Genomic DNA, 23,158 nt, shown 5'->3' with positions numbered 1-23,158 from the left:
AGCCAGTTTCTGACCCAGAACCCATCCTGTCTCCATCCCGTGTCATTGCAACCGTTACCTGGGATATTGAGTCCTTGGTCAAACAGGCCCAGAACCAGCGGGCCGACCCCGGCAACTGTCCTACTAACTGTCTGTTTGTTCCTGATTCCATCCGCTCTAAGGTTCTCCAGTGGGCTCACTCCTCCCGTCTTACCTGTCATCCTGGCATAAACCGGACCCTGGCTTTCCTGAGACGCCGTTTCTGGTGGCCCACCATGGAGGCAGACACCCGGTCATTCGTCACCGCCTGTTCGGTTTGTGCAAAGAACAAGACCTCCAATAAACCCAGCTCTGGTTTCCTTCGTCCCCTGCCTATCCCGGGCCGTCCTTGGTCGCATATCGCTTTGGACTTCGTCACTGGTCTCCCCCCTTCTAACGGTAACACAGTTATCCTCACAATTATTGACCGTTTTTCTAAGGCTGCTCATTTTTTGGCCCTGCCAAAACTTCCCTCAGCTAGGGAGACTGCTGACCTCCTTGTTAATCATGTTTTTCGTGTGCATGGACTACCCTCGGACATCGTCTCAGACAGGGGACCCCAGTTTATCTCCCAGGTCTGGAAAGCCTTCTGTTCTGCCCTCAGAGCTACCACCAGCCTCTCATCTGGATACCACCCACAGACCAATGGCCAAGCTGAGAGGACAAATCAGGAGATGGAGACTGCGCTCCGTTGCATCACCTCCTCCAACCCATCCTCCTGGAGCTCTGTACTTCCTTGGGTTGAATATGCCCATAATACCTTGCCCAACGCCTCCTCTGGTATGTCCCCCTTTTTGTGTTCCCTTGGATATCAACCTCCCTTGTTCCCCTCACAGGAGCAAGAGTTAGCGGTTCCCTCCGTCCAGACCCATATGCGCCGCTGCTTTAAGGTTTGGCGACAGGCCAGGACAGCTCTGCTCCGTTCTTCCACTCAAATGCAGAAACAGGCCAATCGTCATCGGACCCCTGCACACAACTACACTCCTGGACAGAGGGTATGGCTCAACTCAAAGAATCTCCCTCTCAAGGTCGAATCAAAAAAACTTTCTCCTCGGTTTATCGGTCCATTTGAAATCATGACCATTGTTAACCCCTGTGCTGTTCGTCTCAAGCTCCCGGCCTCACTCCGCGTTCACCCCACCTTCCATGTCTCTCAAATCAAGCCTGTCTCCTCTAGCCCTCTTTGCCCCTCCGCTCCTCCCCCTCCTCCTCCCAGAGTGGTGGACAACCAGGAGGTCTTTACTGTTAGGCGGCTGCTGGGTGTACGCCGTCGGGGCCGTGGCTTACAGTACTTGGTCGACTGGGAAGGATACGGTCCTGAGGAGCGCTGTTGGGTTCCACTAGCTCAGTCAGATCCTGCCTTCCCTCCACTCCTAAACCAGCCTGGTTTCAGCCACACAGACTACTCAATGAACTACCTGCCTTGCCTGCCTCTTTGTCAGCTCACCGACCTGCCCTGGATCCCCTGTTCTCTCCACGCACCAGCCTGCCTCTGTCAGCTCATCCGGACTCTTCACCTGCAACTGACTAATAAGTACTGGAAATAAACATTGTCATTTCATTCGTCACCAGTCTCAGTCTACGTCTCTGCAATTGGGTTCACTACGGGATACAAGCCTAACAATTTGCTCCCAGCAACTGAAATAACAAACCAGAGGTTAAATAGGTGTTTTACAAAAGAGAAAAAACAGTTTGACATCCACAACAAAAGACTACAATAAATGGGTTGATGTGGGCAGAAATAAAATATAAACTCAGTAAATGAACAATAAACAGATCAAATTCTATCAAACTTAAATACTATATATATAAAGATATGTGTGATATCAGTTCAAACCGGTAGCCACAGGTGTGGCGTGGGGGGCCGGTCAGAGTTCGGTACACGTCGGAACGAGTCACGGGGAAGTCCAGTCCCCCAGCACGGGGACACAAAGAGGGCGGATGGACTCACACACAGTTCCACAGATATTCAGCGCAGCGACGTGAAGTAAAGCAAAGCAGCAGCGGTCTCAAACTCACTCCGATAAACAACCCTGCCACACAAACCTTTATTTAGAAATATTTAAATTAATGACAGCGGAAGCAGACATGGGGTGTGTACCTGTCTGAGGCTGAAGGCGGATGCGCTCCGGTGCAGTAGAGAGCGAGGAGGGCGCACACAGCCACAGCTACACAATAAAACAGCCCATAAAGGAGGACCATCAATCGTTGGGTCTAAAAACACATTCCACTGTAAACATACCTTTCAGGCGATGTCACAAGCACTGAAGGAGAGCGCGCACCAGTGCAGCAGGAAGCAAGGAGAGGCGTACACAGCGGTAACCCAGAGTTGTCAAAAGCTGTCACACGAGTGTACATCAGCACCACGGAGAGCGAGCACGGGCACCAATGCAGCGAAAAAACCCAAAGCTACAAGAAAGAAAAGCAGTATGAGAAGGGCTGCTGATCATAACTATTACAATGCAGCTTAAATCATACCTCGTGATTCACGACGGGAAACAGGGAAGTGGGCGTGTCCCCAAGCGGACAGCGTAATGAGGAAATGACACCCAGCGTTCCTGTTTTATATTGCCCGTGTGACACACCGAAATGTGTTGTCACATTTTGTAATTGTGTTTTGTTATTTAGAATGACTATTATACAAACATATCTGTATTTTTCGAAAATAAGTTAGTTTGACGGTGTTTCGGAATGAACCAACAGGGGGCAGCACCTCCCCTACTGAACGGACTGTCTACTCTCTGCTTCAGTCTGGCAGAGACAAGAGAGCGGTGAACAGCTACAGTCGGCTCAGTGTGTTTTCTTTGTCTTTTACAGGTTAGTAACTGAAGTTTAAAACATAGAACGTTCATAATATGATTCATATGTAATCACAGTTCATGTCTTGCTGGTTTTGTAACCCTGTGCTCAGTTTATGCATGTAGAGAGAGTACTTAAGGTTATGAGTGCCAGCATGCTAAGTGCAGTGCCTTGTGTATGACTGCTAACTTTTAGTTTTACTATTTTTTTTAGATTTTAGTTGGTTAAAACCACTCCTCAAACGGTGTGAAGTATAGAAATAGATAAGGAATTCTGTTCATGTATAAAATTAAGACTTTTGCATCAGATACATGTTATGTGCTTATCCAGTACTTCTGTCAGTTGATATGGGTTTTTCCCATTGAGAATATTGCACAGTGGCAATAATGCTAATTTAGGTAATTTTACCATAATGACCTGGTGGTTATATTGATGATGTTGAAAAGTGGGATGGGATTTAATATGTTGTGCCGTATCTAAGTGTTTAAATTGCACTTAAGTAAATAACATTTATTGTGTTCTGGTATTTAGACATTTGTTTAATAAAAAAGAGTCTGGCAGAGGCAAGAGAGCGGTGAACAGCTACAGTCGGCTCAGTGTGTTTTCTTTGTCTTTTACAGACATCATTTAAGCTGTTTCCAGGTGCCGCCCCGTACCTGTTACACCCGCCCAACAGGGAGACCAATCAGAAGGGATTTTGTCTGCAGACACCCTAGTGCTGCAACACTTACATACTTGCTTGTGATGTTGTTTGATTTAGATTAAGTTGAAATCAGATGTTCTAAAACTGTTTGTTCCAAAAAATAGGCTGTGAGAAAGTTGACCTGAATGTATTTTATTGTGGATAAATAAGAGCTATTGGACATTTAATTAAAGCCATAAGTGGCATCGTAGGGTCCGAAGGAGTGGTCGGGATCGGTAACCCATGTGTATCAAATATGAGCATGTTTGAACTTTGTATTTGAGGGTTATAGCGGTTTTCTATTATGGCGTGCACCATCTGAGAACGCAAAGCATGATGGTAATTTTCACATTGAGTCTTGTTTAGGGATGGACAGTCATCATGTGTCTCAAATATGAAGTAGTTTGAAATTCGCATTTGAAAGTTATATGCATTTTCCTTTTATGGCGTGCTAAATGGCGCCAGTCGCACCATGACCAAACCGTTAGAGATACGGAAATTCTTTCGATGATTTTTAAACTTCAGTGGGTCCTAAGTGTTTTGGCCATGAAGTTAATTGAGTAAAGCTCCTCAGACTAGTTCGGGCAAAAGTAAAAAGCCATTAACCCAAGATGACTGACTTCCGGTTTGGTTTTGTACAAAGTCATTTTTAACTTCTTGCTCATCTTGGGGTCAAGAATACATGCAACAAATTTTGTATGAATAGGACAAACCTGCTGGTCGTGCGGGTCCATCAGTTTGTGCTCGTTTTTGCGTTGCGTTTGTATTGCACGCACGACCAAACCGTTAGAGACAAGCAAATTCTTTCGGTGATTTTTAATAATAAGTGGGTCCCATTGTTCTGGTCAAGTTTGAAGCGAATCGCATGGAGCTCCTCAGACTAGTTCGCGCAAATGTGTTTTTGCCATTTTTTTTTTTTACCAAAGATGGCCGACTTCCTGTTTGGTTTTGGGGCGTGGTCATAATGTAACATTTTGCTCATCTTAGGGTCAAGAATACATGTGGCGAATTTCGTATGAATCGGACAAACCTGCCAGTCGTGCGGTTCCATCATATTTCTGGCGTCTATAATGCGCGCCGTGCGGGCATTTTTTTAGCAATTTTTTTCATTGCAACAAAATATCTTGTTTCTCAGAAGGCCTGAGGTGCGTGCAAATTTTGGTGAGACTTTGGGCATGATAAGGGGTTAAACAGGAGTGGAAAAATAATAATAGTAAATAAATAGAAGAACAATATGTTCCTACGGCCTTAAGGCCTTTGGACCCTAATTATAGTAGGTTAAAGAAGAAACCATGAATAATATCAATATTTTTAGTCCGGAAGAATTTTTTGGTTGAGCGTGAGATATGAGGATTGTGGCGTGAGAGCATGTGAAGGCACTCAAATGCGTGAGAGTTGGCAGCCGTGAAAGACTTTAATTTTGCTACCAAAAAGTGTTCATGTGATCTCACCAATATTAATCCGTGAATACAATTATTTTTTTTATGATTTTTTCATTTATTTGTTATTTATCTGTTTTATTTAGTTCACCAAATTCCAACAGTGAAGCGTTTTCTGTTTCGCAAAGGTGGTGTTTACCACTAGATGTCACTGTAACACAAATATCTAACAGAGAAAACGTATGTGTGCTATGAAGGAACATGGAAACTCAAAGTTAATTTTAAATTAAATTAAATTGAATTAAATTAAATTATTTGTTTTTATGCAAATTAATCACGGGTCTAATAACTAGTTTCGTCCCTAAGCAAGTTGGCGCTCTGGGCAACATTTTAGGTGGAATTATACCTAAAAGTCCTAAGATTCCATCACATTCCACTGCTGATTTCCTCACACAAGAACTTGAGTATTGTTGTCTTCGACCATTTATTTTATGTATTTGTTTAAAAAACAAAAACACAATAAAAAATACTTACCTTGAAAACAATATGCATAAAATTAGTAATATACATTTGTAATAAATAAACACAAAATATTTATTATTTCTCTTAGAATACTCCAAACAAAATGTTTTTTAAAAAAACAACTGTAAAATGATATAAAATAAGTCATACAGTATATACAAAATGAATATGGCCTGCTGTTGGACAAATAGTTGATTATCGAAGTATTAACACAACATATTAGGACAGTTACACAAAACAACTACATGGCAGTTCTAGTTGATCAGAGACTTCTAGTGGTGCATTATGGGATTATGTACCTGTGGCAACGTGTCACGTCCAGAAGGTTATGTTAAGTTATGTTTAGTTTTTTTGTCTTTGTTTTGTCATCCACTTCCTGTTTTATTTTGATACTCATCTCTTCCCTCTCATTTCAGATCCTGACTTCCTCCCTTTGTGTGATTTCCCTCCAGTGTGATTGTTAACACTGATTGGTTCCACCTGTGTTCCCTTACCTCATGTATAAATAGTCTGTGTCTCCCTTTGTCCGGTGCCAGTTCGTCTTTTTGTGTGTAGTCAGAGAACCAGCGTTTATTACATGTTTCAGGTTTCATGTTCTTCATCAGGTCAGGTTTTGTATTCCTTTGATACTTTGCTTCATTTTGCCATGGTTGTGCCTAATATGATTTGATACTTTGGCCTTGCCTTTGTTACGGCTATTTTTCCTCTGTGAGAGTGATTTTACGTTGTTACCTTGTTATTAAAAGATTCTTTATTTGAACTTTGACTCCTGAGTTGTGCATGCTCGAGCATGACACAACGTTCATGTGTCCTTCTGTAATATCTGAATAATACCTAAGATTTGTTTCAATGTCATATATTCTAGCACAGCGATGGGCAACTTCTATCACAGCGGGAGCCACAAAATGTGTTTATCAACATTTATGTCAGCATTTAGAATAATGACCAATCTGAGACGTAACACAGGAAACAAAGTTTTTGCGTGTTTTTTTTAATGTATTCAATCATTTTTGTCTTTTTTGTTTTTTGGGAGTCGTCTTGTACATTTCTTCTCCCTAGTGTTTTTTGTTTTTCTTTTGTTTCTCGTGTGTTTCTATTGTTGCTATTTTGTGTGGTTTTTGAGTCACATTGTGTGTTTTTGTTTTAAGAGTCATCTTGAATGAATCTGTTGTTGTACCTGCATGGATTCTGTTTGATGTATTTACATTGTTGGATGTTATTGGCAGGTCATTTGTGTTGTGACTCATGAATCAATTAATTAATCTTGTATACTTTTCTCCCTTTTTTGGGTTTTTTTTTTTTTGTTGTCATGTGCTTCTTTGGACTCAAATTATTTTATTTTATTTTTGCTATCTTGTGTGCTTTTGTCATTTTTGTTGTTTTCTATTGTCCTTCATGTGACACTAAAATTTGGTCTATGCGCGGGCAGACTCTGTGCATTCAGTCAATAATGGGACATTTTATTGCTGCAAATGCACAGGTGTGTGTGTGTCAATCGGGTTGAGGAACCAATTTTGATGGTCTTTATAAATGATTACTTAGTTTCTAGTGTTATCAGTTGATATAGTTGTTCTGATGTTATGGCCAACCCCCTGCCTTTCTGACATTCACACAAGGTAGGATGTGTTTGTGAGACCAAAGCTGTGTTCGAATAGTTCCTCCTTTCTCCTTTCCTATCCACTTTTCCTTAACGAAAGTGTTTAAGTGGTGTCATGATAAAGATCGTCCAAGTTCTCTTTAAGCTGAAGAAAGGAGGCTCAATGTTTCCTTTATAACCCCCTTTAGCCGAGGAAACACTGATGCATTCTTTACCAAAGGAGACCACATGATGCTGACTCTTAATTCATTGCGGCAACAACATTTAAAGGGACACGCACACCAAGTTACCGATGCAATAATATGCCTTAAACAACTTTAAATAAAAAGTATAATTGTCCGATTGTCAAAATAAATGGCCTTTTCCTTACTCCTCTCCTAACACCTTTCCTAACCCCGTGACGTCATCCACAAAGTTATGGAAAAGTGGATAGGAAAGGAGATAGGAAGGACTATTTGGATGCAGCCCAAGACGTGTGTCATTGCACGTTTCCGGGAAAATATATACAATCACCCGCCAATTGTACACACAAGGCGCAAAATTCAGCAGGCTTGTGTTAGGGTTTTCGAGCTAACTCTTGGGTTCAGTACCTGAGATTACATCCAGAGAGACATAGTCAGAGGATTTTGATTGCTGAATCAATCAATCAATCAATGTATTTCAGACGAACAGAAAATAAATCAACAATATCAAGTCAATAGAAGAACAGGCACTCATCTAAAACACAGCTGTGGGCCGTAGGGTCGGTTCACTCCTGGACCTCGAATGTAGTTTTTCTCAGCATTTTTATTACATGTTATGTAGTGTTTCTCCTCCTTGGCTGTGCTTGGCTGCATATGTCTACTCTTGTTATAATATGTAAAACATTAGTGATTGTCAGGGTCAAACATGAGCTCATCAAAAATAAAGATGCACAAAGGGTCAATGCATAAGCAAAAGTTAAAATTTATATCTAACTATTTGTTTAATTAGAAGATATTTTATATTTACAAATCCAAAGATAAGTTATTGTACTTAAAGAGGACATTTACTGGTGATTTAAAGCAATACAATTTATGTTCAGATTACTAATTTATTCCTTATTATTTAGGGGTCAATGGTGTCTGTTTATTTGATTTTTTTTTTTTTTTTTTTTTTTGGTATACAAGCATGATTTGTTTAACGTGTATTAAGTTCAATATTTAAAATGTCCATAATTCAGATCAGCTGCTCTGTGACTGGAACCGATACCCAGAGTTCAGGGTTAGACCGTCTGTTTGTCGAACTGTCTGGAATACCCCTGTGGTCTAAGATTGAAGCAAATGTCAGCGTTGCTCTTCCTCTAACTGCCTAATGGAAGCTGGAAGCAAACTTCAGCATCGTCTCTAGCTTAAGCTGATATCCGGAGTTTCTGAGAGGACGTCTTGATGTCCTGCCCTCAACAGCCTCACTTCCTCTCACTGCCTCTGCAATCTACCAGAAGCCACGCCTCTACTTATCTGCTCGTGCATCGCGGAACATAAGGTCACATTGATATAGGTCTATGGGTCAGGTAAGAGCCAAAGTCATATTTACCTATATATATATATATATATATATATTTCTACAGGATGAAGAAGGGACTTACATACATTAAAGGTGCAGTCCGCAACCCTCAGATCCCTCTCTCCCCGCTGCTCTCTTGCCCTGCCTCCAAACTTTCCAAAGTCCCTCCGTCAGAGGAGCTAACAGCTGAAGTCAGTCTAACAGCAACATCACAGTAATATAACTCTGTAATATGCTCTGTTCAAAGCATATTACTGCAGCGCTTCTCTCTCTCTATGTGCACACACCTCAGCAGCAGCAGCAAGGTGGGGCCTGTGAGCAACAGCTGTCAGACATCCCTTCAAACACAATCCTGCCTCCGATTAGTTCTTTTTGCTCGGTCTTGGTGTATTCTGTCAAAGGCTGTAGGAGCAGCAGGGGGGGCTCATTGAGCCTGTTGTTTTCACACAAACTGCTAGTTTCATGTAAAGCTGTCCTTACATAGTGACAGCTTTAGCAAATATGACAAAAACTCACTTTTATAAGAGTTGCAGACTGCACCTTTAATGTATATGAATGACCACTGGCAGTAGACCATAGTAAAAGACTAGTTATTTTTTTGCATTTCAAAAGAATCATACATAAACATAGATTTCTCAATTGCAAAAACTCTGGATATCAGCTTTAAGCTGTGTCCTTTTTAGGCTACAGCTATAAAATGAGTTCTGATAATGCTGTATATTTGAAGGACTGACTTGACATGATATTTTACAGTGAGGCAAGCCAGACTAGACCCAATCTGTGATGCACGATATCACGTAAGACTGAAGAAGGACAAAGCGTTGCATGTCTGGAGATACATCGGCCCCATCAAAGGTAAGTTTAGTGCTTTAAACCCTGTGAGTACTTGCGTGCTGTTCTGTAAGTGTACAGCAGCACCGCCTCCACCCACGACTCACAGGCGCATTGCTAATGTGCAACTGACTCACTTTTGGAAAATGACACAGGTTTTGTTATTTTGGCTAAAAACTTCATAACAACAATTTAAAGACCACTGAGAATGAAAATAGATTAAAAAAGGAGGATTGGAGTGTCTTTAAAAGGGTTTTTTAAGTGATTAAAAGTAGTATTGTATTCATGTAGACCTTGTAATGTTTGTCAGTCCTCTCATACCGTTACCTGGTTTGTGTTGTGTTACATGCAAACAGGCCTCATGAACACTGTTTCTTTCACAAACCACATCCCCGTCAGCCTGTGATGTGTCATTCTGAACTCAGATTTGTGTCCTGCAGATAGAGTAAAAAATTGGTCTCTTAAACCACATACGTGTGAGCACGCACGTGTGCATGTTTTGGAATCATTTTTTTTGATTCTTTGGAATACTTTTTTTCATATTGTTTTGGATATTTTTGGTGTTTTGTGTACTTTTGGAGTAATTTTTCTTGTTTTCTGTGTGATTTAATTGTCTTTTGTGTGTTTTGGGAGTCTTCCTTTTAGATGTGTATTCTGCTGGGTGTATTTGTGGTGCTGGATTCACCCATTTACTATTGTCATTTTGAATCTTTTTCAGTTATTTTTTGTGCACATTCGTTGTCATTTCATGTATTTTTAATGTCATTTTGTGCATTTACTGTACAAAATTTGGCAAAGGAGGCTAACGTTTGCCCACTTCTGCTGTAGTTGTTTTATTTATAAAAGGAAGAAATGTTTCTGCTTTCACTTTCTTGCCAAAAAGCTCATTGAAAAACCCTATTGTGTAAAGTACAGTTCTGTGTGAACGCCTTCACTCTGTAGGTGGAGTCTAAACTGCAGCATGTGACAGATGAGGACTTTATGGAATCCTGCAGTAAAAAGACAGCACACTCACACAAAGGCTTGTTATGGGAGCAAATCTCTGTTATTCACACGATAAATGTGACTGGGACTCGCTGTCATGGAACTCAATGGGACTCTGAGTGGACAACAGGTAGGAGTTAGACTCAGTGCTGAGGTTTTGTTTGATTAATTAATATTGTGCACCGTTTCAGTTTTATTTGTATTTTTTGATACATTTCAGATCAACATTCTCTCTAAAGTTTACATTGCACTTCTCATTCCCAGGTAAGTCACTTTCTTTATTATATCATTCTTTTCCAGGTGGGATTATGAGCGTTTAAACACCTTTATATTTTTTGGAGCAGTTTTTAGCAATGTTTCCTCACAGTGATTTTATTGTGTATTTTTCTTTTCTACAGTGTAATCGGGAGCTTTTCTGTCCTTGTGGTTTCCATTGTTCGATGGAGGCGTCTGAATGAACAGGTGAGTCACACTGTTTGGATGGAGTTCAAACTAATACTTTCTCTTTAGATGAAGGCAACGCAAGGCAAGGCACATTCATTTGTATAGCTTATTTCACACACAAGGCAATTCAATGTGCTGTACATCAGTGTTTTTCAACCGACATCTTTTCATTGAAAATAATCCCATGGCACACCACCAATTGAAAATGTAAAAAAAATGACACTTTGCAGCCTTTATTAACAATATGCTATCATTCTTAATTATCAAAGTGTCTTGAATACAAATCAAGAAAAACATGTTTTTGTCATCTTTCATATTTTATATACTTGATATGGATGAGAGGGATAAAAGTAAAAAAAAAAAAATTAAATATGATTAGAACTACAATTGAACATTATTCTGTTAAATATTGTTTTGTTTTATGATGTATTTTTTATATTATATAATTATATATTTATATATTATGTACATTGTATAAATATATTATTATTATTATGTCTCTGCGCTTTGGGACACGGAGGAGCTGACAGCAGCACGATGGCATATTTGCAGACAATAATTAATTAAATTTCAAAAATGTTTATAAGAATAATTAAGCGAGACTGAATAATTTCACACGGTACAACTGATGATCTCTCACAGCATACCACTGTGTTGTGACTCTGCTTTACATGATCAAAAAGTGAAACAGAAAACATTCAACAGCTTCAAAATCCATAAAAACATTTAAAATCAGCAGTAAAAACATGAAATGAGCAATAATATGATTAAAAATCTCCCTCTCAGTTCTACACACTAGAGAAAAAGAGTCTTTAACTTCAGCTCTGCTGGAAGTTTGTTCCACTTCTTTGCAGCATAACAACTAAACACAGCATCATCATGTTTACTGTGAACTCTGGGCTCCACTATCTGACCTGTGTCCATAGATCTGAGAGACCTGCTGGGTTCATATCTGACTAACATGTCACTGATGTATTCTGGACCAAACCCATTCACAGATTTATACACCAGCAGCAGAACTTTAAAGTCTATTCTGAGGCTGACTGGGAGCCAGTGTAAAGACTTTAAAACTGGAGTAATGTGCTCTGACCTCTTTGTTCTGGTTAAGACCCGAGCTGCAGCGTTCTGAACCAGATCTAGATGTTTGATGCTCTTTTGGGGGATTCCTGTCAGAAGACCATTACAATAGTTCAGTCTGCTGGAGATAAGAGCATGGACCAGTTTCTCCTGATCTTTCTGAGTCATTAAACCTTTCACTCTGGAGATGTTCTTTAGGTGGTAGAAGCTGTATTTGTGATAGATTTGATCTGACTGCTGAATGTAAGATCTGAGTCAATCAGAACACCAAGGTTTTTGACTTGGTCTTTAGCTTTTAAAGAAGGCAGTCTCTATCCGTACGGTTGCCATATTAATATACCGACATTCTATCCGTACGCAGCGCCTCTATTTGACCAGTTCAGGTCACGTGATAGGTCAGTCATTTTACAGTTTAAGTCGCGTGACTAGGACTAAACCTTACCGTAAACCTAACCCTAAGACGCTACGTACTGTACATGTACTTCAGTAACCTTACCAATAGCACCCGGGGTTGTTCGTACGGCAGTCATACAAATTGACACTTTTTTTAAAGATCGAGACTCAAGACACTCGCTGACAGCAGTCCTCTTTTCCTTGTTACCAAAGACAATCACCTCCATCTGATCATGATATAGTTGAAGGAAGTTTTCACTCATTCATCAGTTTACCTTTTCTAAGCAGTCACACAACACCTCAATGGGACCGTAGTCATCTGGGTTTACTCATAGTTGTGCGTCATCTGCGTAGCTCTGATAATCAACCTTACAGTTCTGTGGAATTTGTCCTAAAGGAAAAGCATATGAAGGCACTTTATCTATATCTTTATCCTTGTTTATTGTTTTTTAATGCTTTATTAGTGTGTATATCTTATATATCATCTCTTTTAATCCTGAATAACACAGCCTACATTCTCCTTTCTCAGGACTGTAGGGATTTTTACTGTATAGATGATCATAACAGAAATAGTGAAGAATGTTTTTGGGTTTTTGGAGCATTTTACTCCAAAATCTTCTTTCTCTGAATGTATTTAAGTCCAAGAGAAATTTCATTTTATTAAGGCATCATGAGTGCACACATTTCATTTTTAACTAATTCTGGAAATTAAATCATTTGTAATGTTTATGTCTGTGTTAATATAATCATGTGTTAAAGCTATTGGTATGTAACTATATGAGCCAAGAGATTGTTTATCTCAATTTGATGAACCAGGTTGATTAAATAATGGGTTCTAATGATGATAATGATAATATGTACATGTCAAACATTTTAGAACACCACACCACACACTGAAAATTATTTTTTTTTTATTGTGTCATTGCACTCTGAAATGAAAGCAAAAAAAACAAATAAGCAATTTGAGTTGAAAAAGAAATCATCAAATTCATGAACAATACTGGTAACCTGATGCTCATGAGGGTCTGGTACCACAGTACTGTGTTCTAACACTGCTTTTATGCAGACAGAGGGAGTTGGACGTAATATAGAAAAGTTGGAACTGTAGAAATTAGTAGCACCAGCTTTCAAGGCTGATTCAACCTTCATTTTCAGTTTTGGGTAACCAAACCTTTTTTTTTTTTTTACACTTCTGGCTGTTCAGCACTTACCTTTGTACCATTTCAAGCTATTCATTGGACTTGCATGACTTGAATTTCTATAAATAACTGGAAAGATGAGGGTGTTCTACATAAAACTTTTGACCGGTCGTTTATATGTCATTTTATGTATTAAAAATAATGTGTTTTTCATGTAGGTTCACCTCCTGGTACAGCTTTCTCTGGCCGACCTCCTGGCTGCTGTAATCCTGTTGTGCACCAGCATTATAAACAAAATTCCCAGTAACTACAGTGTACTCCTTTGCCAGTTCAGCCTTCCATTGTCACTGGTGAGTTACCAATACTCTGCTGGTGAATGTCTGTTTTATTGTTGTTTGGGGGTTAAAGGTTTCACTTTAAAGCTGTCATATCTAAATTGATGGGAATGGTTGAATCATTATCTCATCGGTATTTTCCCGAGTCACTGAGAATGTGCTATGTTGTTCTACCAGTTAAGTAAGTTATATGAGCCTGGGAGTGAGAGCTTCAAGATTTACATGTAATATTATGTTTAAAACATTCACTTTGAGGTATCTATTTAAAGCACTGTTGGGATTAGCTGAGGTCTATTTTTAGAATCACTATAAGAAGTGGAAAAATTATCTTTTGGAGCATTAGTTATATTTACAATTTATTTTTTATTATGCATATTTTCACTAATAATTGTATTTACAATTGGGGAATACAATCTGAATATTAAAGCCTGAAAATTGATATCCTCCATCACAGATGTTTATGTTTTATGTTTTTATGTCATTCTGTGGATTTTTGAAGTCATTTTGTGGATTTTCTGCTGTTTTTATTTATTTTTTTCCTCTTAATTTTCTGTATTTTTTCTAGTGTTTTTGTATATTTTTCTCTCCTTTTTTAATTTTTGTTGTCATGTTGTTCTGTCATTTTCTGTATTTTTTTCTTTGTGTTTTTGGAGTCATTCCTGTGTAATTGGAAGCCATTTTGTGTATTTTACTAGTAATTTTTGAATATTTTCTGCTGTTATTTTGTATATTTTCTGTTACTTTTCTATGTTTTTGTTGTCGTGTTGTTCTGTCATTCTCTGTATTTTTGTTGTTATTTTGTGTTTTAGAGTCATTTTTGTGTAGTATTGACTGCGTATATATATATATATATATATATATATATATATATGTATTGTAATTTAGATGTATTTTTCTAGTCATTTGGTGTGTATTTGAAGTAACCTTTTGCTGTTATTTTGTATATTGTGTGTTTTGTGTCATTTCTGTGTATTTTGTTTCATTTTTGTGTAACTGCTGTTGTTTCAAGCATTTATCATTTTGTGCGTGTACTTTTGGCGGCCTCACAGAGTTAGTACAGTACAGATGTACAGTGTCTGGACACGCATGCAATAGTGTTTACTTTCTGTAAACACAATGTTCTCATATAAAACTGTTGCTATTTTTGTACAAGTAGCTTATCTCAGTCACACTAAACCAAGCAATAAAAATGTTCCCATAAAAATTCATAAGAGCTGTCCCCATAAAGCTGGATGTCTGAAGTTGTTCTTTTAAGACTTCACAAATTCAGATTTTTTTTTCCTGTCTTGTCTTTTATTGTTCTCCTTTAGTCAGTTTATTTATTGAGGTTTCCAAACAATCAATCAGGTCACACAAAAATGATTCAAAAAATGCACAAAAGTACATCAAATAATACACAAAATCTCTGCAATATTGCCCACAAGACAATTAAAAAAACAATCAAAAAAATATACATAACAACAAGAATATACAAAAAATAGCTTAACTCCCAAAGTAAATATACTCTAAAACACAAAAAGTGAAAGGAAAAATATACAAAATAACAACAAAAATGTACAAAATGACAATAAATATCGCCAAAATACTTAAAATGAAAGGGAAAAATACAAAATGACAACAAAAACACACAAAATGAATCCAAAACACAAAAATTGAATGAAAAATAAACAAAATGACAACAAAAATCCACAAAATGACTCAAAAACACTTAAAATGGACAAAATTACAACAAAAATGAACAAAATGACTCCAAAAACACAATACATGAGGGAATATTATACAAAAATACCCAAAATACACAAATAATTTCCTGTGTTAATGAACAAATTGGTCATTTTTCTATATGCTGACATGAATGATGATATTGTGACCCTTGGATCAAATAATAACATATTCTGACCCCTGCAGTGATAAGTGGCCCATCTCTGACATTAACAGTTGCAAAGAGGTTTAAATTCAGAGACTCACATTAACCAAGTGTCAACCAAATATTTCGCTGGAATGCCCGTAGAAAACACCAGGCTAGTTTACAAAGAATCCTGGGAAATCCCACTTCTTGCTGAAGAGCAGAAATGCAACCCTTGTGCTTCCTTTATTTAAATGAGTTGTTCCTTGTTTTTCTTTCTGTTTCAGACATTTTATTTTGTTTCATTCTCACTTGTGGTTGTGTATGCGTGGAAGTCAAAGAAGGTCTTCCAAGGTTGGAGAGAAAGACCGGTCGATGATGAACAAAGACAGGTAGATGCATTCTTCTGTTTTATTCGGTGTTTGGTTCGATCGCTGGTGATTTTGTTTTACTGATTTAAAACAAAAATCAGAAATGCACAAAAACATGAGGGTCATTGAAGTTTAGTTTAGGCAGTTTTGCGAGTTGTCCCTGAACACATCACCGTCCCTCACAAGTCTTTCCCGTTGAACCCTGTGTAGAGGTGCAAAAAAAAAAAAAAAAACTGAAAAATTCTGCTTATCTGTTTGTCGTTTTTTCTGTATTTCTGTTTTGGTTTTAAATCAGTAAAACAAAATAACCACACTGTTTATGTTATTTTGATGTGGTTTTAAAACGGAATAACCAAAGAACGAAGGGTTCACAGATTACGATTTTGCCATTTTCTCATTTTGACTTCAAAACATAAAAACGCCATTCATGTGTAACCCAATAACAAACCATACACAGATTTAGTTTCATTAATTTATTATTAAAAAAAAAAAAAAAAAAAAAAAAAACACATCAATGCATTTTTTTTCTCTCAGTAATCTCAGAAGAGAGAGGGGGAAAAAGAGAAAAAAAAGGAAAAAAAGAGAAGAAAAAAATTGGAAAAGGAAAGAATAAAAGAAAGGGAAAGAAAAGCAAGTAAATATAAAGTTATCTCTTGTTTGGGTTTGCAGAGACAGTGTGTGACAAAGATAGACAGTTCCTACGTGTTTGCCTTGGTGTGGTAAGTTTAACAATAAATGAATATACAGTTTACACATTCCATCTCTTTAGTTTAGTGCATCATTGATGTCTTTCTGTTTCTGTAAATGTCACAGGTTGATCCCAATGGCGATATACTTCGCCTACGTGCTCACACCTTTCTTCAAAGCTGCTCTGTTCATCCCAATGTCAACCAGAGTGGTGCTTCTTCCTGAAAAGATCTCATACTGCACGAGGTGAGTCAGCACAAAAAGTGCAGAGTCACACTCTGATTCAGATAAGAAACAAAAATCATCTTCTAACTCATTTCTGTCATTTGTGTCAGTTGTATTTTGTTCTTGCACGTGTGGAGGGATTCCTGCTCCGATGATGTGAGTGGAAAACTAAATGTTTTTAATGATCGGTTCACCCTTTTACTTTGTAGAACCGTCAGAAAACTTTAAATGAATGAATATATGTTAACATATAGTGTGAGTCATAAGTGGAAACAAAATGCAGCGCAAAAGGAGAACAGGCCAATCAGATTGTTCAAAACAAACATCACAATAAAACAGACATGGACAAAAATACACAAAACAATTCCAAAACCTGCATAAAACGACAGAAATATACACAAAAACACACTTTAAAAAATACACAAAAAGTTACAACAAATATACACAAAAGAATCGGTACTCCATAAACACATTAGACAACTACAAATCAAGAACTGCAAATACACAAAAAGGAAAGAAAAACACACAAAACTACAAAAATACCGGTACAAAAAATGACTCATAAAACTGCATAAAAATCAATAACTGAAAATGCACAAAAACAAAAACAAAAAAAATATGACGATGACAATAGAAAACACACAAAAATACACAAAAAAACTACAGAAAAATGGAGAAATATGTACAAAATTACAATGAAAATGCACAGAAGGAATCCAAAAACGCAACAAAAATGAAATAGAAATAAACCAAATGACAACAAAAACACACGAAACAACAAAAAAATACACAAAATGACTAAAAAGAAAACACAAAGAGAGGACAAAATTTGAGAAAAATTTACAAAATTATAACAGAAATATACAAAATGAATCAAAAAACAACAAAAATACAAACAAAATGATAAAGCTCTTTGTTCTCTCCTGTGTTAATACTCACATTGGTCATTATTCTAAATGCTGAAATGAATGTTAATAATGTGACTCTCTGATCAGATATAATCACATTTTTTTGCCCTGCTGTGATAAAAGTTGCTCTAGAAAAAACAAAAACAAACTGTCATCATCACATCAGTGTCTCACCATTTTTGTACTGGTTCTTTAACTTTTACAGGAGAGAATCCATGACATTTTCATCCAAGCGTTCCTTTTTATCATAGTGATACCTGTGATGATCACCTGCTCTGTGAGTCTAATATTAATAAAAACCTCATCTAATAACAAACCAACACCATGAAGCTACTATTCTAAAGCCAAAGGGATTTGTTTTCTTGTTTTTTTTTTCAGGTTATTTACTATAAAGTCAGTAAATGGTACGCAACACGAGAACAGGCAAGACTATTCCCTGTGGAGGGATTTCAACATTCACAAACAACATACAGAGTTGTTTTTGCTACAACAAGGAATAGAGTGCTGGTCATCCTGTTCTGTTGGACACCAGGTACACACACACACACACACACACACACACAGACACAGTTTTTTGAGTATGCTAAATCCATTTTTAATGGGATCCACGCAGGCAAACCAACAGTTCTCTCACAGAAACACTACAAATTCACAGCGTCGTTGATAGATGAGCAGTATGATGACTGTCAAGCTTTATTCTCTTAGTTGCCATCACTCCAATTAGCTTGCTAGGTTGTATTAGGCCAGTCTAAGGTTAATTAGGCATGCTCTTTGACACACAGTCTATGGAACCATCCCCGCGTATCTTCCTGAAAAGAATTGAAGCATTTGTTACGTTCATTAATCAGATGTCTACATCAAAAGTTTGAGTTTAATCATTGTACATCTTGTCAACTGCTGCAAAATAAACACATCATCAGATTGATACTTGCATGGATGCACCAGGATCACAATGGATATAATCTTCCTGATAGATAGATATTAGATAAATGTCAATTCATGTTTTGATGGGGATTTAAATCAAATTGTTAAAAGGCATCTTTGTCATACACAGTTATGGCTGCAAAGAAATCACAATTTGTACAATTCTGTAAAACGTTGTGGTGGCCATCAAATATCTTGCTCTGGGTGCAATATACAGTATTTTAAGCTATTTCATGATAATCCTTGTCCCCAAAAACCTATTTTTTTCCACAAAGATCATGTTTCCATGTTTAACAGAACCAAAGGTATGCTAAGATTGAAATTCGCAATACGGATGGCAGCAATCTTGGGTCTTGCTCTGAGTACAATTTACGGTATTTTAGTATTTTAATATATTTTATTGAATTCCTTGACCCTAAGAACCTATAATTCGCCACTGAAATCATGCTTCTATGTCAACTAGAACTAAAGTTATGACAAAATATCCAAATTGGCTATACTGATGGTGGCCATTTTGGATTTCTTGAATTTGAGTGGGAACCGATGGTTTGCCACCGTGCATCCCATTAAAAATGAATTCAACATACTAAAAACAAACCCATGTACATATTTGAATGCTTTCTTTCAGAAGTGAAAATCTGCCGAGCTAACATACAATCACGTGTTATATATGGTGTTGTATATAAGCAGGAGGTACAGACAAAACTTCTGTTTCCTTTTTCTTTTAGCTCTCCTTCTCATTCTGCTGTCCACTCTGATGATAGGGATCAGCACTATTAAACAGAACAGCTTATTTTGGCTCTACATTATTCAGGTGAGTTTTACAATTATTAGCACCTCATGCATGATCTTCTTTTGTCTTCTTCCCATGAGTGAAAAACCACCACATTTTACGCAAAGTTCCACTCCCGTCCCAGATTGCCTCAGCTGCAAAACAGGCCAATTGTCCCATAAGTTAGGGGTTCTCAACCTTGTGGCCAGGACCTCATTTTAAGTCGTGAGACACTGGGAGGGGTCACCAGATGCCCATCTGTCCTTCTATTTACCCTTTTCTACATGAATCTTGACAAATTTGAACCTATTTTCATCACTTTTTCTTACCATATTTTTGCTCCTTTTAATGCATTTTTGCTACATTACTCCCATTTCTGTCACTTCTCCATTAAATTTCAATGCCTTTTCTGCACATTTTGCCCACTTTATAAACCCTTTCCACCAATTTTCCACCTATTGTTACATATGTTGACCCATTATTGTCACTTTGAACCTATTTTCACCATAATTCATGCTTATTTTTTGCTAACCACATTCAATAAAGGGGAGAGCTTTTTTGGGGCCATCCATAAAGTCAACAAAATAATATAATGGTCCATTGTTCTAAGAATCTGTGATAACCACATTGTTTTATTGATCTGAATAATATATATTGTTATACAGGAAGTTTATTATAATTTGAGCCATATATAGTTATCTCAAAGATATAAATCCTTGTTTTAATCAGAAATAAAATGGGTTAAAAGTAACCAAAAATGTTGGAAAAATTGGTGAAACAGAATTTTAAAAACCACAGAAATTGGTTAAATAATGCAAATTATTATTATTATTATTATTATTATTATTTCTCTTGTCATGCTGTCAAAGGTCAACGCTACAAGAAGTGCAATTTTTTTAAGACAGCAATGCATTAAATAATGCAAATTAGAGTTTCCAAAAATGGACAGAAAAAGTGGTAAAAAAGGGTTCAAAGTGTCAATATTGGTTTAAAAGTGGCAGAAATGGGGGGACGGGCGGTTGGGCTAATATAATTTAAAAAGTAAGAACAATTAGTTTAAACTGGCAAATAATGGGCATGAATATGATTAAATTGGCAAAAAAAAAAAATAAGTATGAAATATGATGAAAATTAGTTAAAAGTGACAATAATGTGTCAACATAAGGTGGGGAAAGTGGTGAAAAGTGCTGAAAATGTCTTGAAAGTGGAAAAAATGTGAAGTGGCATAAATGGGAGTAATGTAGAAAAAATGTGATGAAAATAGCTTAAAATATGGCAAGTATGGTTTTGCAGAAAAAGTGTAAAAACAGCAAAAAAAAAAAAAAATGGGCTCAAATTATTAAAAAAAAAATTCTTTATTTCTTGAGAGGCATCTGGCGACCCCCTCCTAGTGTCTTGCGACCCAAAATGGGGACCTGACCCCAAGGTTGAGAACCCCTGACATAGCGGCTGTTCCATCATGACATAGTTTTAAGATTTATGACAAACTTTTAAACACTTGTAGCGTTGTCTCGTACTAATTAAATCAGTCAGATAAAGCATCATCTGTGACAGAAGTTGTGAGTTGAAGTCTCAACTGATGTAAAATACACATTAGATGTTGACCTTCTTTCATCCTGCCAGCTGCTCTGAATTGCCTTATTTTGCCGACAGTTGCCTGGCCCCAACCATTTGCTGTGCATCCGCTATAATTTTTCTATATAATCTCGTGATGGAGTTGCATTTTTTTTTTTCAATTTGCTCGTGTTTTCTTCAGGCCTCCACTGTGTCACTGCAAGGATTCCTGAACAGCATGGTTTACGCCTGGAGACGACCAAACTTCAGGGCGGCTGTTCTAGGAGAGAACTCGCCGCTAGTGACACACAGGAACATCGCCTTTTTTGATGAGTCACTGAGGAGCTCCTTCTGATCATTGCAGAAGATTTCTATTCACTGCGTTCACTTTAAAGAGGCTGACTTTGACTTTGTTTGAGAATAAGAAGGACTGAATGGATTTTAGAATTCCACTTTTTAAATATATATGTATATACTTTTGCATTCATTTTTCATGTAATTATGAACTCATTTTGTCACCTGTGCTTAAAAAGTTTATTTTTTTAGATCATTAAAGTGTTTACCCGTGCATCGAATCTGCTCCGAGTTCAAAACAATATGTAAAACTTTCTTGTTCAGATTCAGAAAACTTTATTTGTCCCCGGGGGACAATTCAGCTTTAGCTACATCCAAGAAACAGCCAAGAAACATGAGAGACAATAACATGAGGAACAGGTACGGGAGTGGTGGAGAGCAGCCACAAGAGCAGCGCTCCGTTTCTTAGATGAGAAATATGAAACAATGTGAAGGAAGAAGAGATTAAAAAAAGGCAAAAATCAAACTGCTCATGTAGAGAGGGGCGGAGTTTGGGATCATGAAAAAAACTCTTCAACAAACATTGCAACGAAAACCAACAAACACAATATTCAACATTCAATACAATACAACAGCACCAGGGATGGGTCCTTCTTTTATGTGATTTCAGACACACGTGACACACTCTTAAAGGAGTTCAGTCACGTGGGAGCAGAGGTGTGCTGAGTTACTGCTGCACACTTTATTCAACGTGCTGTGTACTCTGCGTTGCTTGTGCAACCAAGTTCACACACAAGGCCTGTCTGATAATAAGTTCAAACACACACACACACAGTCATGAAACGATAGTCTGAACTCTGTCATCTCTAAGCTAGCGTGTCCGTTTGTTAACCCATAAGTTGCTTATGTAAGTAATCTTTGCTAAAGGCCCAATGGATACATCATTCTCTAGTTTCTTCATCTGATCTGATGACTTTTTCATTACACCAAGCACTTCCATGCGTCAAAGCTGGAATGAATACGATACATTTGTGCACATTTCAGCTGTTTTTAACCAATGTTAGACCTTTTAATAAGATGAAAAGCAACCTCACCCATGTGTTGCCCTGATTATAATTTCCTTATCCTTAAATCCTCAGTCGTGTCCCAGATATTTGTAATGTTTTACTGCTAATAATTAACCCCATGGCTGTAAACTAGTTGTAAGTCCTTTGACAGTTGATATCATTATCATCACTGACCTCATTACACTACAGACAGAAGCTGATAGAAGTAGGTTTACAAAGGTGATCATCACTACTGTAACTGTTGTGACTGACTTTACCAATTTTAAAAATGGAAATTCTTAAACATGATGAATGAACCAAAAAGCAGGTTTTTAAATGTTGTGATGTTGGATTTGTTCTATGGTTAGTGGAATAGAGGTTAGTGGTGCTGCATACTCCTGGTCTTTGTGTTTGTGCACTTCATGCAGTATGGAGGTAGATTTGTATCTTCATTATTCATTGAAAAAAAAAAAAAAAATCACTTTCATCAACAAATATTTTTAATAAACAAAAAAATGTATATCCAATCAAAGAAAAAAATGCTAAAAGTATTTGAGACCTATCAAATTACACCAGAGCACTTTTTTTGATTGAATTATTTTATTGAAATACATTTGTTGAAAAGGTTTTGGTGATTGAAATTAACTTTTTAATATATTTTTTAAATATTTTTTAAATTATTTTTTTATTGCAAAATTGAAAGATTTTTTTTATCAAAATGAAGATCTTTTTTTATTCATAAAAATTGAATTGATAAGATTGTTTATTAAAAAAAGTATGAAGTGAAGTTTTTTATTTAAAAGGTTT

The 23,158-nt window shown here is 37.2% G+C and overlaps 1 protein-coding gene across 1 annotated transcript; it reads left to right on the top strand.

Annotated features, from left to right (window-relative positions):
- Positions 1 to 9,256: 9,256 nt before the first annotated feature.
- On the top strand, positions 9,257 to 21,586 carry LOC114465225 (transmembrane protein 116). Its single transcript, XM_028450090.1, has 13 exons — positions 9,257 to 9,376; positions 10,295 to 10,466; positions 10,557 to 10,600; positions 10,735 to 10,798; positions 13,608 to 13,739; positions 15,858 to 15,962; positions 16,611 to 16,660; positions 16,755 to 16,874; positions 16,964 to 17,009; positions 17,967 to 18,038; positions 18,140 to 18,293; positions 19,414 to 19,499; positions 21,214 to 21,586. The coding sequence occupies exons 2-13, from the start codon at positions 10,434 to 10,436 to the stop codon at positions 21,364 to 21,366; spliced, it is 1,059 nt and encodes a 352-aa protein (XP_028305891.1). The 5' UTR covers positions 9,257 to 9,376; positions 10,295 to 10,433; the 3' UTR covers positions 21,367 to 21,586.
- The last annotated feature ends 1,572 nt before the right edge of the window (positions 21,587 to 23,158 follow it).

Source organism: Gouania willdenowi, chromosome 6 (assembly GCF_900634775.1).
Source record: "Gouania willdenowi chromosome 6, fGouWil2.1, whole genome shotgun sequence".
Classification (NCBI taxonomy): Eukaryota; Metazoa; Chordata; class Actinopteri; order Blenniiformes; family Gobiesocidae; genus Gouania; species Gouania willdenowi.
Note: the sequence above shows the minus strand (reverse complement) of the source record. Positions and strands in the feature narration are given on the sequence as shown.